We start from the raw sequence: 17,503 nt of genomic DNA, 5'->3' as shown, positions 1-17,503 counted from the left end.
GTACAATTTCCTTAAAAGCCAGCCATACCGGGAATCTATTCTCCTTTATATATTAGAAGTCATAAAACATAAAAACCTGTGAGTGGATTCGCAAATCATCACATGGCGCGAGCCGCATCCTTGGCGGCAATATCAACAGTCGTTGCATGTGGCAGCTTTTGGCCAAATTGGCTCCGTTTTCCAGTCGCGCGCTGGAAGAGTGCGAGGAAAGCTCCGGGAGAGTGGAGCTTTTCCGACGGAGGAGCCGGGAAAACCAGAAACACCTTTTGGGGAAGACCACAGTTCAGCTCGAGCAGCCGCCGCCGCAGCTTCGTCCGGGCGGACAGTTCGACGGAAAAGCGTGGCAGTTGCAAAGCGGAAACGGAAGTGCAGAGCAACTGTTGCTCATCGTTGTGCGTTCGTGTTTGTGTCTGTGTCTGTGTCGGTTTCGGTTTCAATTTCGATTTCGTAAGGTGTGCGTGGGCGAGTGTGTGTGTGGTAGCTGGGTCGGTGTTTGTTTTTTGTGGCATTGTTGGTGTTGGACAATTAGCAAAGTTGCTATAACAGACCGCATTATCCAACAAATTTGATGAAAATGGCAAACATTAAACTCTAATGCGGCGCGCGGAGTAAAAGTGAGTTGGTCTTCATATTTCAAAACGGTATGTTTGTGTGTGTGTGCTGTGGGGGTGTCTTGGTGTCTTGGTGTTCTGGCACTTTGTAAGCTGCGATTTGACATGTTGATTTATGCGCTGCTCTGCCTCAAACTCCCACTCTGACTCTGCCCCCTGAACTCTATGGTCTTTCCTCCCCCAGTGGGGATTACCCGTGTCCTTTTCACTGTCGCCATCTCCTTTGCGCTGCTGCGGCACTTGTTGCGCCCTCACAGGACATTCACTTAATTGCTAATCCTCGCGCCCAGACGCGTCTAATTACACGTAAGTTTGCGCCGTTCCTGTCTATTTCAAAAGGTCTCCTCTCACTTTTATGCCCACCCGCCGGCCATTTAAAGTGCAAATTGGCAGGAAACTAGGCTGGGAGGTCGGAGCTCTGAGCTCTGAGCTCGGAGTTCGGAGGCCACTTAATATGCCATCAACATGAGATTTGCACAAATGGCGCCCTGCCTCAGGAATTATGTGTTGCAATAAAATCGATGCCTAGAGGGGAGTGAAGTGGCAAGACTGAGAGCCTGAAAGCCTCAAGTGGCGGCTAATGACCAACTGGCGACGTGACTTTGGCCGGATTTGTAATTTGCCAACTGACCAGGCCAACTGACCAGTCCAGAAACATTCCTACTTGTCTGTGAGAGTAAATACCAACACAGAGACGTATAGCCACCCATCACCCACTACTCCCCCCTTTTTTCTCCTTGATCTTAAGTGTTTTATGGACTTTTCTTGTTTGTGTTCTCGCACTATGTTGTATATCCACTCGAGTTTATTTTTACAACACAGACACAGGACACACACACACATCTATACACACAGGAAGAATATATTTATGGGGGTGTGGGTGTTAAGTATGCGTTTAACGGGTGCGGACTTGTAATTAAGCAAAGTTTACAAAAAGGGTTGTCCGAGCGGCCCATGAACTCCCGCCACTTAATGACGGTTCTGTGCAGGAAGAGTCATTAGTCCTGGGCCCCTCCAATTATGGCAGGAAAAGAAAGCCTGGCCGAAAGGAGAGAGAAAGCACAAAGAAGGTGCCAACTGAGTTATGCAAATGCAACTAGGTCCTTTCTCACTCTTCCATTTAAGGCCACAGGCCATCAGAAAGAAGGAATTCCCATCCATAATTCAATCCATACTGATTGATTGGTCGCCTCCAGATATATGGAGGTTTATAATTCAAAAATCTGTATCAATTATTATCTTACACGGGCTTACCTTTCTGCTGCTTCATACATATACTTTTTATTTGAAAATCCCAAAGCGTGGCCCGAGGACCTTACCCTAATACAATAAGCTGACTAAAGTCCCCAGGACCCCGATTCGATGGCCTTTATGCATACAAAATTCCATCTAATAAAAATAATAATAAAAGAAGTCGAAGCGGACCAAACTACTGGGTATTTGAGAAAAAAAAAAATAATAAAGAAACAAGAAAGGAAACCAATCGAATCGAAAGGAAAGAAACGACTCAATGTGGGCGGACAGAATATTTCTATTGATTTGTTGTCTGCAGATTTTTTGCAAAAGCCCGTGAAGGGACAGGTGAGCCCTGGACTCCGAGGCACTTCCATCAACATTTTGTTATCATATTCCCCGATACCAATCCCCCGGATACGTTGCGGTGGCAACTCACCATTATATTACGTGAAAATGCAAAATAAAAACCAAAAAAAAAAAAATAAAAATAAAACAAAAAAGGAATATCAAATCCGAAAAGGTAGCGGGAAAACAACAAGTTGCCAAACACTTGAATCAATCATTCGAATAATTGATGCCTTGTAAGTGGTATTTAGCCTGAGAGTTCTTTGGGGGCTTAAAGTGCAAACTTTTAATTCCAGGAACTTTCGACGGAGGGAGTTTCTGCCACAGAAACAAACACTGGCAAGGACTTTTAGTTGAAACCGATTATAAAAGTTGAAAAGATTCTTAAATGAAAGACAAGTAAAGTCTTTTTTAGCAACTTGCAACTTATTAAAAACTATTGCTAGTTAGTCAGAGTCACTAAACAGACCCACTCCTGTATTAAACAGGGCAGCCAACAGGTAGAAGAGCAGGTGAGCTGCGGCCGTTATTCCGCACTATTTGTTTTCCCATATGGACACGTACTCACGCACCACCGTCTCTTCCCCGTGTGTGAGTGTAATTTCAGAGTGTGTGTGTGTGGGTGGGTGCGTGGTTGTGTCTATTTGTGCACAGGATAGATAATAATGGCCTGCAGGTCAGACGTGAGCTGGCCGTGGAGAGTGGCAATTTGAAGCAAACACGTGTCCATGGCAAACACCATGCAACCTCTCCACTGGCAAGGGGGCAACATGCCAGGCCACTTGCAACAAACGCCATTGGGGAGTTGGCAAATGTATCGTAAAACTAGAGTGCATCCTTGCAACCTTGCGTCGGGGCATCCTGTTTTCGATTGCATGGAAAATCACTTGGCCGTCGAGAGGAAATGGCCGACACTTGCTCTCTGTATCTCTCGGCCATCATAATCGAAGGCGCCGGAATGTAGGCAACAGAACGCTTCGAGGAAACAAACTTTAATAGCTGTAAGCCAAATTCGGACCACGGCAACCCAGAGCTCTGAGCTCGAAGCTGGCAAATCCCATTAGAGAACTTTGTTGCCCCGGCAAGCGGATTGTTTGGGGCACAAACTTTTGCATAAGTTGCCACCAGTGTTGGGTGTTGACAGTTAGCGCGGGGTGTTGAGTGGGCGATGGCGGAATGGGGCGGTTACTGGCCGATAACAGGGGCCATCCACTTACCCACAAGACCGACGCAACAATAATTGCCTGGCCAAATAGAGCGCTTTCCCCGGCGCCCTGGTCTCTGGGCCAAAAGTCAAGGAAATGACTTGCGGCCAACGACGGCGCCATCACCACCGCCCCTTTTGTGGTCAATCTGTGGGCGGTACCGGGCACGGCCTGGCCTTTATGATGCCCGGTTTCTATTGCCAGCTTTTCATTATTTTGATTAAATACAGATAAAGTCATAAATTATGTTTACTTTGTGCCCATTTAGGCAAGGTTCCGAACGGTCAGGGGCGCACTTTGTATCATCTTTTTGTGTGTATTTGTTGCCGTAATGTGATGTGAGTGTGTGTGTGTGTGTGTGCTGGCGGGTATATGTGCGGGATGAGTAATGGCCCATGATATTTACACATGAGTTGGCCATCAGCGGAACGTTAACATCGCATCTGCCCCCCATCTTGTAATTTTGATAAATGCACAGTGAAAATATTCAAGAATTTTGCGTACCAACTGCATGAAATAAGCAAATAATTCCAAGTATTTCGTATTAAAATATATATTCCATTATATCCTAGGCAGGCCCTGCAATGGCCCAACAACAGCGCAGCTGGGACGAAGGAGCTGCCGGCGCAGGATCCTACGGTCATCAGCAGTCCTCCCATCACAAAATCCAGACTCGGGCTGCCAGCAATCCCCTGCCCTGCAAAGGCGCCACTCCCAAGCTGCCCAGGTGAGCTCGAGCCATAGTTTTAATTTAAACTTTACTTTAATATAGACTTTAGGCCCTATGCCACTCAATCGTCGGGCGGCTATAATTACGGAGGATACGATACGCCGCGGAGCCCCAAGATCACGACCACCTTCGCCAACGACAGCTGCGAAGAGGAAAGCAGTTCCACCCCGAGCTCCTACTACCAGACACCCTCCTCCGGGTCCATTGACGACTCCGGCTCCTTGCTCAGCGGTCGCACCACCGCCCGAAGTCCCAAGTCCCCGTGCCAATTCGTCTTCGATGCAGTGAGTCCGAGCCACGGCCGGAAGTTCGAGTACTACGAGCCCATTTCTCCCGACGACGGGGCTCTGTATTACGACCCTCCCACCTCGCCCCGGCGGCAGGGCTCCAAGAAGCTATGCCGGGCCAAGGCGCCACTGGATCCAGTGCCCCAGCTGACCACCACCGGGGTGGGCGAGAGTGTGGCGGTGGCCATGGCCATGGGGAGTGGCAGCTACTCGAAAAATGGCCAAAACAAGCGGCAGAGGGATGAGTGGGAGTTGCCAGTTATCAGCAAGATCGAGGCTCGTAATCTGAGTGCCATGGCGGGATCAGGGACTGGGTCTGGCAACTACTACGGCCTTAAGCGGGACTCTTGCGTGACGGACTGCACCCAGTTGTCCATGGAATCGGGGGAGACCGGTACCCAGCACACAACCAGTACCCTGGTGACCCACACCACCACCAGTTTCAGCTTCACAGAGCCCGAGATGGACGCGGACCAGATGCAGGGAAGACCCCAGTCCCAGTCGCATCGCCAGCGCAGGCATGCCATCAACATCACCTCCAATCCCGGCTACCAGGTGCTCCACAGCTCTCACTCCACTCTGGATCGCACCTGCTCGGACAGTGTGGTGTCGCTGCGCTACCGCAAGTCCACCAGTGACCTTACCCAGGAGGCGGATCACGAGCTCAGCGGCTGTAAGCCTCCTGCCAAGCCAAAGAGGGACCCCCACGTGGAGCACAAGCCGCGGCGCAGGGGCAGCTCCAAGGGCGGTCTTGCCTACCTGGCCAGCCGGCGCAGCTCCAGGGAATCCATGAAGAGCGCCTGCTCCAATGCCTCTATTGTGTCTAACGATGATGTGGGTCCTCTGGCCTTCCAGAGCTCAAATCGCGGACGACAGCGCAGGACGTCGAACTTTCTTGAGTTGCCAGGTGGGTTTTAAAGATAGTTCTAGATTCCTGCACCTACTAAGATCCTTATTAGTTCCCGACCATGTGCGTCCGCGTGTGTGCTCCCTGCCGGAGAGGCCGTACAATCCCCGAGCCAGTGATGACCTTTACCGCCTGCGGCACTTCTCCATCAGCAAGGGCAACGTCGTCAACTGCGGGGATTCGATTATATCCCGTCGATCTCGCAGCAACACCAGTGTGAATTCCACCAACAGCCGGGCCAGCGAGCGATCCCCTTTCGAAGGAAGTTGTTGCGGAGCAGGTTACGCGAATGTGGACTCGCTGCCCGCCTCGCCGGATGATTCGGAGAACCTGGAGCCACCGCCGCCGGCCAGATACCGGGTGGTGATGCTGGGCGATGCCGGAGTGGGCAAGACGGCGCTCGTGAATCAGTTCATGACCTCGGAATACATGCACACCTACGATGCCAGTTTGGGTAAGTTTCATAGTCCAAAGTTCCGTGTGGACCCAAGAATCCCAACGGAGCGCAGTAAGTACTGCCGTATAACCCCTAGCTGGAACCTATGTGTGTGCCCGAAAACCCCTAGATTCCCAGCTGCCACTTGGGTCTTTAGAGTTTAATTCTGATCTGAGTTTTAGACGACGAGTTTGGCGAGAAGACGGTGAGCGTGCTTCTGGACGACGAGGAGTCCGATATGGTATTTATCGATCATCCCAGCGTCGAGATGAGTGTGGAGAACTCGCTGTCCACCTATGAGCCGCATGGCTGCGTCGTTGTCTTCTCGGTGGTGGATCGCGGCTCTTTCCGGGTGGCCGAGGAAATCATCAATTATTTGTGGCAGGAGAACTACACGAAGGACAAGGCCGTCATCCTAGTCGGCAACAAGGCGGATCTGGCTCGTGCCCGGCTTATCACGTCGCAGGGTAAGTCCGGCTACTTAATTATGATGGCTTGATTTCATTTCAGTCTCCATATCCTCCTCCGCAAACTTTATTTTCCTCCCCAGAGGGCAAAGCCCTGGCCGCCTCACGCGATGCCAAATTTATTGAGACGTCCAGCGGCATACAGCACAATGTCGATGAGCTGCTGGTGGGGATATTGAAGCAGGTGAGTTGCCCAGGTGTCCAGGTGGCAGAGTCGGGGCTGCGGCTAATGCGGTAAGGTGCGAAACACACGCAACCCACGGTGCATGGCCGAAATGTGCAGGAAGTGGAGTTAAACGGATATGCCCAGACGGTGTGGTTGGTAACCAGTGTTGGCCGAATGTGGGCTGGATTCATGAAGCCAGAAAAATAGTAGTCAGGAGAGTCCTTTTCTATAGGAAAACGTGTTTTTTGAACTTGATTATTTTTGATTTTTAATTAATATTCATTATTTCATCTACCTTCATTCATTATTTCATTTTTTGATACAAATTCTTTTTGTAATTGACTATTTTTAGCCACATTTTGAATCCTTCAGATTGCTAGACTGCTAGACCGCCAACATTGGTTGCCATGGCTCGGCATGGGTTGGTTTCTGGCCTGGGTGAGGCCTGCTTCCGGATCGAGTCACTAATTAATGAAAATTGTGCGAACGGAAACCCGGTCAGGCTAACCAGATTAGTCGTCTGGCCTCCTCCATTCCCTTCCTCCAGAGCTACCACTTTCAGTTTCTTGACCCGTTTCCACCATTTTTCCATTTAACCGAATCAGATGCGGCTGAAGGAGAAGCGGGAGAAGAAGGCCACCGCCTCCAAGATGAAGACCTCCCGCACCCACATATCCCTGCACCTGGCCAAGGAGCTGCTCCAGAAGATATGCCTCAGCGACATATCCAAGTCGAAGAGCTGCGAAAACCTCCATGTCCTGTAAAGATGTTATCCCGACGATGAAAATATCCGAAAACCAATCACATATGCTGAGACATCTTTCGACACGGCATTCCAGTGCGAAATTTGCTAAAAACGATGCCACAATCCTGTGTATATTGTGTACAAAAAAAAGAGAATTTTATCAAAAGCCAGGCTGCCAGGCGGAATATTCCAAATGCCATTCAGATTAGCCCGAAAAATAAACCAAGAGCGGTTCGGTTCGGCTCCTTTGTTTGGGCTCCGTTTATTAAAAGTTTAATGCCGGGTCGCCGAGGCTGGCCTCCTTTTTTATTCACATTTTTCTTTTTTTTTTGTTGATGCTGTTAAATTTAACAAGTCATCGGCTGTGGTCAGGCCTCCAGAATCGGCGATAATCCACTTGTTTATGACGGATGTTATGGATCGTGGTGGCTTATCAGGGCCAGACGCTCCTCCATTTGAATGCCGAAGGCCGGACTGATAATCCCCGCGATCCGATTCCCATCCCGATTCAGATTCCGCCACAGATTTCTGGCATTCTGGCATTTTTATGACCCAGGCACGCGTGTGCAGCCTCCAGCCTCCAGCATCCAGGCCACAAATCACAAAATATATAACTTATTTTTACTTTTTAGATATATATGGTATAAGTATTTAGATGTGTACTTGCGTATTTATGTGTTCCACGGCGAAATAACTTCAATTCCAATAATGTGCTGTCAATTGAACTTAGAGACGCTTAAGGAGCAGTCCCCAGGCGGCGACAAAAGAAACTTTATAGATGTTGATTTTTGTGTAAATGAACGAGGGTGTAAAAAAAACATAAAGATATACTATACAATATATTATACACTTGCGACCTAAATAAGTAAGATTACTGTGTATGTTAGGATATATGCTGGAATATATATATATTTATTTAACGCTCCACCTGCTTTGCAAAAGAAATTCTTCCAATTGACGAAATAACTCATATCGGAATGACTGTTTAATGTTGACTGTTGTTAGTCTAAGCCAAGGATAAAACTACCATTTAATCAAAGTATTTAACTATATATACATATACATATATTGAATCAGAATCCTAACGATAACGATATATATTATATATTTATGCATGTACTTGTGTGGAACTTCTAACACTTCTGAACTCATACGCTTATATTTGAAAAATATCTTTACAAAATGCGAGGGCAAGCGCAAAAACAAACGAAATGAAAAATACAAAAAAAAAATAAGAGTAAAAATATAAAAACTAAACTAAAACTAAATAAAACTCCAACTATTTTCATACGCAAACTTACACATTAGAGGAGAGGAAATGCTAGAATTCCGAATGAAACTGACGGATTGTCGAGGAGGCTCTCCAGGACGAGGAGCCAGCCAGGGAGGGCTAGGCCAGTATGTGCACTCATGTTTGCTTTACCATTTCCCTCTTTAAAGCCGCCGTCGAGTGCACTCTATCATTTTTAACATTTAACCAAACAAAACAGAAAAGTTTCTCCACGCCGGAAACTTTTAATTTGCATCGCCAGCAAAATGGCAAAATGGCAAGGGAATTCGCAGCATTTCCATCAGGGCTATGGCCGTGGCAGTGGCAGTGGCAGTGGCAATCCGCGACAAGGTCGAGGCTTTAATTCGATTTCCCAATCAAATCACTGGCAAGCTCAAACCTCAAACTTGATTTCCAAAATCGAATTACAACCTATCGAATTAAAAAGCTATCAATGCCCACCGAATTTATTGTGTATTAATGTAAACATAAAAACAAATAAGAAAGAACAAACCGTAGTGGAATATCGATTTGAATAATAATTGTTTCCTAATGAGATTTTACTGCAGAATTAACTGGCTTAAAGCGTACCTGTGTCGAGTTATCCAAGCGAATACAATATATAGTATATATATATTATATGTATATGTAAAGATCGATGTATATTTTTCCAAGCTAAGCGGTAGAGGCAAAGAAAACACTCTAATCCACAATTGTATACAATTTGGCAGCCTTTGTGCCTGTCACTGGGACATGAAGCTGCAGAAAAAGCAAATTAATTAGAGTACACAGAGATAAAATCCTATTTCCTTTGTTTTCGATGTTTGTATAACTGCTATCTTTTCCAAAAACCCTGAGATCTCAAACCGATAAAATAAAGGACAAGGACAGTGTGTAACTGGGTAACAAACTTGCTTATTTTTCTGGGGGTCAGGGGTCAGGGCTCACGATTCACGGTTCAATCTCTTGCAGCTTGTTGCGGATAAACTTGCGGCAACACCCACAACTTTCCGCTATTCGCAACTCATGCCTCAGCTGTTGCGCACTTGCGGTTCATTTTGGGGGCAACCAAGGAGAGGCGAAGACGGCCAGGAGCCAGGACGTAGCAATGTGTTAAGTGCCTGTTGTCAATCGCACCCGAAAACTTCGCCGTAAAGTGAACTTCCAGGGAACACTTCCACGGGTCTGCGAATCAATCAGGCGTTGGTTTTCCGTAATTAACTTACCCGGAGAGTCAGCCGATGAGACTGAAAAGTTGACAATCCGGCTCTGATTGATGGCCAGAGTTGTGCAAAGATTTACGGAGCACCATGTAGCCGCCATAGCAACCTCAAATCGGTCGTATATATATATATATATACGTTTATACATATTTATGTATTTTTTCGTTGGCAACGTTAAGAGAAAAACTTTGATGGCTCAGCAGCAGCAGGGGTCTCATAATTTTAATGAGCTTATTTTATTATATTTAACGCACCAAGGAGTCGCTACAGCCACTGCCACAGTCACTCCCTTTGCTCCTGGCACCGCCTTCAGTTTATCCTGAAATCGCTTGGTCTTTGTTGAGATTGTTCTGGCCTGTACCTTCCCCAGCCCAGCTCAGTGGCCAAATCAAACTAATTCCAAGTTCAATAAACAAGCGCAAATGAATATCCCGCCCCGGAGCCATTCCTTAATCAGCATCCTCGAATCCTCCACGGCGGTGTAAATTCTCATAAAAAAATATACAAACTGCGGAGCAGTGGCATTGAATCGCCGAGGTGGAAGTCATTCAAGGATCCCAGGACCTTCTCGTGCTCTTTTCGCCAGCCAGCCAGCCAGCCAGTCGTAATCATAATCGAGTCGCTGGAGACTCAACGAAAATCGATTAAAAGCTTAAGTCGGTAGATTTTCCAAGGAACTGGATGTGATTAACATTAAGCCAATTAGGCGCCGGAGCAGGTATGAAGCATTAAGTGTACCTGGGGACTTACACTCAGTCTCCTCTGTTGGTCAGTTGTTGTCGCACCGATTCCCTCTCGAATTTCACATCGATTTGCTATGACATATGGAAAATAAAGGTATTCTCCTCTTCCGAAAGGATTATTCCCATCCCATGCCCCCTCCCAGCAAAAAGGGATCATAAAAGATGCCAAAGCATACATCATTTTTTTCCTCCTTGGGCTCAAAAGCTGTTGGCCATCTGCACGCGTGTTTATGTGTGTTTGGGCCTAGTTGATAGGGCCAGGACTCGGGGAAAAAATACCGAAAGAATATAGCTACTCAGACACACAGGCAAACAAACATCCAGGTATTCGGGCGGCTCGAAGATGAAGAAATATTCGCGCCGGCAGCCAACACTCTCGGGGGATTCATAACCAAATAAGCCGAATTTTTTTAGAGCATACTTTTCAGCGCGCCATGGCGCCTGGCTCCGAATCCTTGCTTTGACGGCGAATCCCGCAGGCAGGACAGGCAGGCGGTGACGAAACTGAAATTTACGAAAATGAAACTTTAAGCAATGTGGAAAATGAAATTTAAATAACGATTTATTGCCTTTGAAGTATGATTGTTTGCACGAAGGGACAAGAGCAAAGGCAAACAATGGGCTGATGGAGGTGGCATGGACTTAGGGATACCCTTTATATGGCATTAGGTCTCTGCATTTTTTTGAAGCTGTGTAACATTAATTGGATTGAAGCTCTATATTTTGCTTCCATTACTTTTTATTGTCTTTAAATTTTAGATCTATAATCCATTGCCTTCATACTAAGTTTCTTAAGTTTCATAATAGTTTCCAGAATTAATTTCCAAAGTAAAAAAGGTAAAAAAAACTTTTCGAAACTTACTGTGCAATGGGCAGCTCCAATCCTCAAATCCATTCAATTTGAATGAAACCGTAAACAGCAAAGTAAATAAAGTATGAGTGCCCTTTAGGAAAGGCTATAGTTTGGCCGGGAATCTAAAGGAGGATGGGCGCATTTGGTGTTTTTTGTGCCGCGAGGATAACAGGACCGTTTCACGTCCATCGAGTGCCCAGCCCCATAAGCGTAATGAAGAGCGGATTGAACGGATAGGAAGGTCTGCGGCTGGCAGTCTCCCACCCCTCGTCGTCTATTCCGTCCGTGTTCACCTGTCCGTGTGGCAGGGTTATCAGAATCAGAGCCTAGCCAGAGCCAGTTGGCAAGGTCGGTCCTGGCTGTCTCAGAGGCTCTTGTTCGGGTTTCCAGTTCCTGCTCCATTCTCATGTGTTTTCTCCTTTTTTACCCTCCATTTTCTTCGACGCTGTCGCTGTCAATTCATCGCATTGGCATGAAATTGCTTTTTGCAACAGCAACAAGTTGCCGTAAAGGTACTACACCTTACTATACTATACCATACTATACCTCTACACACATAGGTCTATATATAAAGAGGGTGAAGCCGGGTAAAGGGGGTGCACTGTAGGGGCTTACAAAAGGAAATGAGAAAAGGTTCACGTTGGCTTCCAGTGGCTTGTTTGTTTGTTTGCCTGCTGATGTTTGTGGGCCTGGATCCCGTGTCGTGGGTCCTGGGTCCTGGGTACTGGCTGCTGGCTGCTGGCTCCTGGATATTCTCGCTAAATTTGCATGGCAGTCGAGGAAACAGGAAGTTGTTCGTTCGGAGATGGGTATTGTTTATTTCCGAAAAGCAGGCAGCAACGGCGGGTGCCCGCAAAAAGTCACCCAAAACGAACCGAAAATGCCCAAACATTGAACAGAGCAGGACGGGGGAGTGGCACTCGCGGCATGTAAATTACAAGCGGAATTTCGATTGCAGCCCACGACGACCTTCGACCAGGAGGAGGCGGTTTTTATTTTATTTTTTGGGCGGTGGGGGAGGCGTAGAATAATGTTCGAGGAGACGGAATTAAATGCGAAATGTGAAAGGACCACGACAAAATAATCTCTCAAATGTAAGAAAATTGTTTGGCGGGCAGCGGGGGATCCTTGCTCGTATTTTGCTTTTCGGTTTTCTTCCTTTTCTGCTCCTGCTAAATGCCAAAATGGCAATTTGCTAAAGTTTTCCCCAGAAGAAGACGAGCAGGAGAAGGCGGCGGCAAGGACAGTGGCATCAGATGGGGTGTCGGAACGGGAGGGTCAAGGGGGTTGATGCCATTTTTGGTGAGGTTTGAGGTTTGGTGAGGTTTGAGGGACATAAAAGTCAAAGCTTGTCTGTTACATTCTCTATCTGCTCGTACACTTTTCAAATTTGCGCCCTCGGTCTCTATGCTCCTAAATCAACAAGTTTACTCCGAACACGAATTCTATTTTAATTGGGGGGCAAGTCAGGGAATAGAAAAAAGATAGGTAAACAAATGAAACCCATTAGCTTATTAATAATAAAAGTCGGGATAAATTTATAAGGAAATATTTGCTCAGGTTCTAATTGGTTAGGAAAGTGGAGAGGTTTCTCTTTTTTAGAATAAAGGATCCAAAGAATTATCTTTAAAATCTCCTGAAATAAAACACTATTTGAAAGTGAGCTATCTGACAATCGGACATCTAAAGACATTATATAAATTAAATACTAGAACCTCTAAGACTTTCTCTCTCTGTATCTAACTCGGGCCTGCTCGCTGTAGTTGCTCAAGCTCAACTGCTCAGCATCCTGGCACTTGTTGAGCGTTTTGCAAACGAATACCAACAAAAACGTGTCAAAGAAATTGAAATTCACAGTGTGTGTTTTTCGTTTTGAGTGTGTGCGGGTGCGGGTGGGGGTGTTTTGGTTTTAGGATAGCAGGTGGTAGGATGGCAAGATGGCAGGATGGCTGGATGCCAGGATGGCAGGTGAGCCCAGTGAGCTCCATGCTGTCAGTGAAACACTGAAGGGCAACCTTTATGCCAATGGGGGCAGAAACTCGACTGTGGCAGCTACATAATGCAGTCAGCGCACGATTGGCAAAATGCTCGGGGATCCTGCAACTCCCTCTGTCCTTGCAGAATGGCCAGAGGGCTCACTGGGGATGATTTGAGGGGGAGGGGGGAAACTGGTAGTGTTTGGCTACGCCCCAGACTGGCTGGTGACCTTGCCCCCATGCCGTCAAATAGTCTGTGAACCCGAGTGGTCTCTGCCACCTACGCATCCTGTCCGGTGCCATAAAGTGCATGCAACTCTGTTGCAACCGACACGGCACTACACCAAGGACGGCTCCTAACCGCCAGAGTTTGACCACAAGTTTGAGGTCCTTTGAAATTATCGCTTAATTTCGACTTGACCAGGGACGTTAATAAGTTGAAACTTGTGTGTAGTCGCCAGGGAAATGGTCAGTGGTTCATTTGGCTCATGAATTATGCAAATGAAAATGTACGTGGACTCTTCAATTTTGATTTTTTTTCCGTCCGCATTTTTATTCCGGACTGCCGGACGACGCACACACAATATTGACACTGGCGGTGTACGGATATGTGGGTCGGCGCTTGCATTTCATTTTCCACCAGATTACGTTGACTGACGCCCACCGTGTAACGGACAGATGGACACACGGACACACGGACACACGGACAGAAGGAATGCCAGACGGATGGCGACTGATTTCCGTCATTGTTCAATGATGGCGGCACCCCAGGGGAATAGATTAACGTTTGCATAATCAGTTGAACGGCAACTGCACGGCTATTTTCCGCAATTCAGTTCCGTAACAGTGCTGGACCCGGACCCGTCCCCGGCCGCGGTCCCGGAAAAAAAGGATTACGCGGGGGAATACTGAAGGCTCTGCAATGTATAATATTCCCTCACTTTCCATCAACGTCCCCGAATGGGTGAATTTTCGGTTCGACGCCGCTCAATGAATAAATGAGACATAATACACTAGAGTTAATGGCATTTCCATTTAAATAAACTGACATCACTGCAAAGGCGACATTTTTGAGAGATTAAATAAAAATAATGATTGAAATTGGGGCTTAAGAGTTGAAACTCTGACAGCTAACTATATTAATTGTCAAAAATAAAAACTGCAACCCAATCATGCCAAAAGAACAACACTTTAAGAAAACTTTATTCACTAGTTTGTTGAATATTTTGGAACTTTCATTACTATATTCTAAATAAAATCAATTTATTCCCATTTTCTTTCATAACTGCATACTTTTCAGCTCAAATATTTTCTATTTTTAGTTGCATACTTCAGAGCCTCTTAAGTATAACAGTATAACAGAAATGCCATAAAATAAAGCTCCTAAAACTTTCAAAACACATCCTAAAAGCTTTTTTTTATCCTGACAAAAGGATAACTTAGTTCAGACATGAACCAAGGGTCCTTAAAATGAAGTATTCGAGTAATACTCTGAAACTCTTGCCATCCTCTCGAAACTCTTGACTTTAATTGATTATAAATTTTATTAAAATGACTCTAAATATAAAACAGTCGACTAATTGTATCTAATATTAGCATTGCATAAGAAGTGTGCTCTTTAAAATATTTACAGTACATATTACAAAGGAATTGTGTTTATGGCGTGATCCGAACTGGCTCCAAACTCTAGGAAAAATGGGCATATCATCTACTTGTTAAAGTTCTCGATCTGCTGGAGCACCCAGCTCCTGGAGGCCGACTGGCAGACGATGACTCCGGGACGGGACTGTTGGCTGACAAAATCCTTGGGCGGCTTTGGGGCGATTTCCGGAGCAGGACGTGGCCCGAGAGGTGGAGGCGGAGGAGGACTGCTGGGTCGTCGCAGGTGCAGGTCATACTCCCCGGACCGCTTGTCGTTGTCATCGCTGTAGATGGCCGAGTCCCGGAAATCGTTCTCCAGACTGTCCTCCACCTGCTGCTCATACTCAAAAGTTCCTCCCGTGGAGGAGGAGGATGATTTCTCCCCGTTGGACTTCTGCTTCCTTTGGTGCTCGCACATGCTGTCGCTGGAAGAAGAAGTCAGCGAGAAGAATGAGTCCCGCTCGGAATGAGCTGACAGGACCCCCAGGACACCAAATAGGGCCTTGGGATCAGCATAATCCACGTGGGCCATCCGCTCGCCCAAAGCCTCGCTTCCCTGGCGATGCAAAACGCTCTGCCGGCACATTTCGCTCACATCGGAAACTCTGCGCTCCGGTGGACGGTTGGATCGACCAAAGGACATGTCCAAGGACTTCAGAGCTCGCGGCAGCAGAGAGCTCTCCGACCCGGTAACTAGACTCTTTCCCGATCCCTCCAGGGACATGTTGATCACAGTGCTCTGGCTGTCTCGTTTCAGAGTCGAACCAGATCCAGTGGAGGAAGTGGATGTGCCGGAGGAGCTGCAACTATCCCGCTGCACTGCGTCCTCGCCTACACGCTGGAGAACTCCCTCCGGAGAGTACACCAAGGTTACGTAGTCCGACTCCGGCCTGGGGGCAGTGGGCGTGGTCTTCGATCGTTTCTTCAGCAACTGGGAGGACTTGGCACGTCCAAGGACTGGCGAGAACTTGTAAGGGACATGGACATTACGCAGCAGAGTCTCATAGATGGGTTCATCCTGCACAGAGTCCACGGAGTCCTCGACTCTTCGGTTGGCCTGGTCATCCGATTCCAGGGGCGGTGGAGATCTTGAAGGCGGTCTCGGAGGGGGAACAAATGCTGGCGGCCGACTCAGGTCCTGCACAGGACTCACAGGACTTTCGCGCCTCTTTTGCGTCTTATTGTATATCCTTTCGAACTCCTTGTTATTCTTAAGCAAGTCCAGGACTATTTGGGCATCCCTTTTCGACTTCTCGGCAGGCGAAAGCAGCTCCGTCTCCGGATCCTGTTCACCAAACTCAGTCCTGGGCACATCATCCAGGGTAGAGGCCTCCTGGGCCAGTTCCACTTCCTCTTCTGGGCGGAGTTCCTCCGTGGACTCGGTTATCTTGAGCACCGTGGAGCTGCTGCTGTCGAACTCACTGAGATCCATGTAGAACTTGGAGAGGCTCTTGGTGTTGGTGCTGCTCCGCTGCTTCTTGATGGTGGCTATCCTCTTGGGCATCGTCTTGTGGTTGTACTGCTTCACCTCGAAGAAGCCCTTGCCCTTGGTCTTGCGCTCGCTGAGATCGGGCTTGCTGCCGCGCAAGGAGGCGGCACTGTCCTCGTCCTGCTCCTCCTCGTCCAGACTGAAGCCTCCGATGCGGGGCACTGACTTGCTGCGCTCCTTGAGCGCCTTGTAGCTGAAGACCGGCGAGTGCGACTTGGCACTGCGACTGCGCTGGTCCCGCAGGATACAGGCACAGCCGTCCTGATCCGTCTTGGCCCCAGAATCGCACTTGCATGGACTCTTCACCGGTGACTTGGACTCCTCCTTGATGCCAGGATCTCGCTTCCGATATCTCATGGCAGCCGCCAGCTTCTGCAGCGCCGTGTCATCCAAACTATTGTTCCTGGCCAGTGGTTTTGTGGGCTTGGCCTGCGGGGAGTCCTCCTCCGCCGTTTCCAGGGACTCGTTGAAGCTGTCAAATGAGCTGGAATTGGTCACCGTCTTCCGCTTGAACTTGGAGTTGCGCTGGCGGATCTCACTCCGCCGACAGGCATTTCGGCGTTCCAAGTACGTTGGCGTGGAGTTGCTGCCCGAGTGGAGACTCCACTTCCAGGTGCTGCGATCAGGCGTGCGATCTGCGTTTAAGGATAACAAATTAGTGAAACTAGTACTTGATCCTTGAGGGATGGGATGATAAGCGGATGGGTGAGCTGGAGGAGGTGGACTATATCAAAACACCAGTGAGAATGCATTCTAAGTTTACCAGAAAACAGCAGCACATGCAGTCGGTTGTTAGTTCGTTACTTTTTTTTTGGGTGAGATTGGTTTACTGTACGAGTACAATGTGGATTAGGATGCATGCACAAACATAGAGCCCCACCCCAGGATTAGTTCAGGCCAATTAAAGCTAACAAACCAAATACGATTCTGGCAATACTTACTAGGCTCTCCGGTTACCAGAGTTACATTTACGAATACTACGATTACGATTAGGATGTTTAACAATTAGGATGTCTACAGCCCTTTTTTGATTATTATTATTCTGTCCGATTGATTTGTATTTTATATTATAATAATAATTGTTTTTGGTTTGTAAATAGATCGGTTTCAGTCTCTGGGTGTGGGGTTTTAGCCTTAGAACGCCTTAAACACTAGGTTTTTCGTTTCTTGGTT

At 47.4% G+C, this 17,503-nt stretch overlaps 2 protein-coding genes across 5 annotated transcripts; one reads left to right on the top strand and one right to left on the bottom strand.

Annotated features, from left to right (window-relative positions):
- The first annotated feature begins 259 nt into the window (after positions 1 to 259).
- On the top strand, positions 260 to 9,324 carry LOC6494831. Of its 4 annotated transcripts, none has more exons than XM_044715943.1 (7): positions 260 to 641; positions 3,974 to 4,124; positions 4,177 to 5,321; positions 5,374 to 5,775; positions 5,934 to 6,224; positions 6,308 to 6,408; positions 6,996 to 9,324. In XM_044715943.1, exons 2-7 carry the CDS (start codon positions 3,982 to 3,984, stop codon positions 7,152 to 7,154), a joined length of 2,241 nt encoding a protein of 746 aa, XP_044571878.1. In that variant the 5' UTR covers positions 260 to 641; positions 3,974 to 3,981; the 3' UTR covers positions 7,155 to 9,324. The 4 variants fall into 4 exon arrangements, with proteins under 4 accessions (XP_044571878.1, XP_032306741.1, XP_001959583.1 ...); XM_032450850.2 differs by having other exon boundaries at positions 3,970 to 4,124; XM_001959547.4 differs by having other exon boundaries at positions 260 to 614; positions 3,970 to 4,124; positions 5,940 to 6,224; positions 6,996 to 9,323.
- Positions 9,325 to 14,725: 5,401 nt separating this feature from the next.
- LOC116654683 lies at positions 14,726 to 17,059 on the bottom strand (the record flags this gene model as incomplete). Its single annotated transcript, XM_032450195.2, has 1 exon — positions 14,726 to 17,059. A coding segment is annotated over one exon (2,151 nt), but the record flags the coding sequence as incomplete, so codon positions are not given.
- Between the last annotated feature and the right edge of the window lie 444 nt (positions 17,060 to 17,503).

Source organism: Drosophila ananassae, chromosome 3L (assembly GCF_017639315.1).
Source record: "Drosophila ananassae strain 14024-0371.13 chromosome 3L, ASM1763931v2, whole genome shotgun sequence".
Taxonomy (NCBI): Eukaryota; Metazoa; Arthropoda; class Insecta; order Diptera; family Drosophilidae; genus Drosophila; species Drosophila ananassae.
The sequence above is the reverse complement of the archived record's forward strand: the minus strand, read 5'-3'. Positions and strand labels throughout refer to the sequence as shown.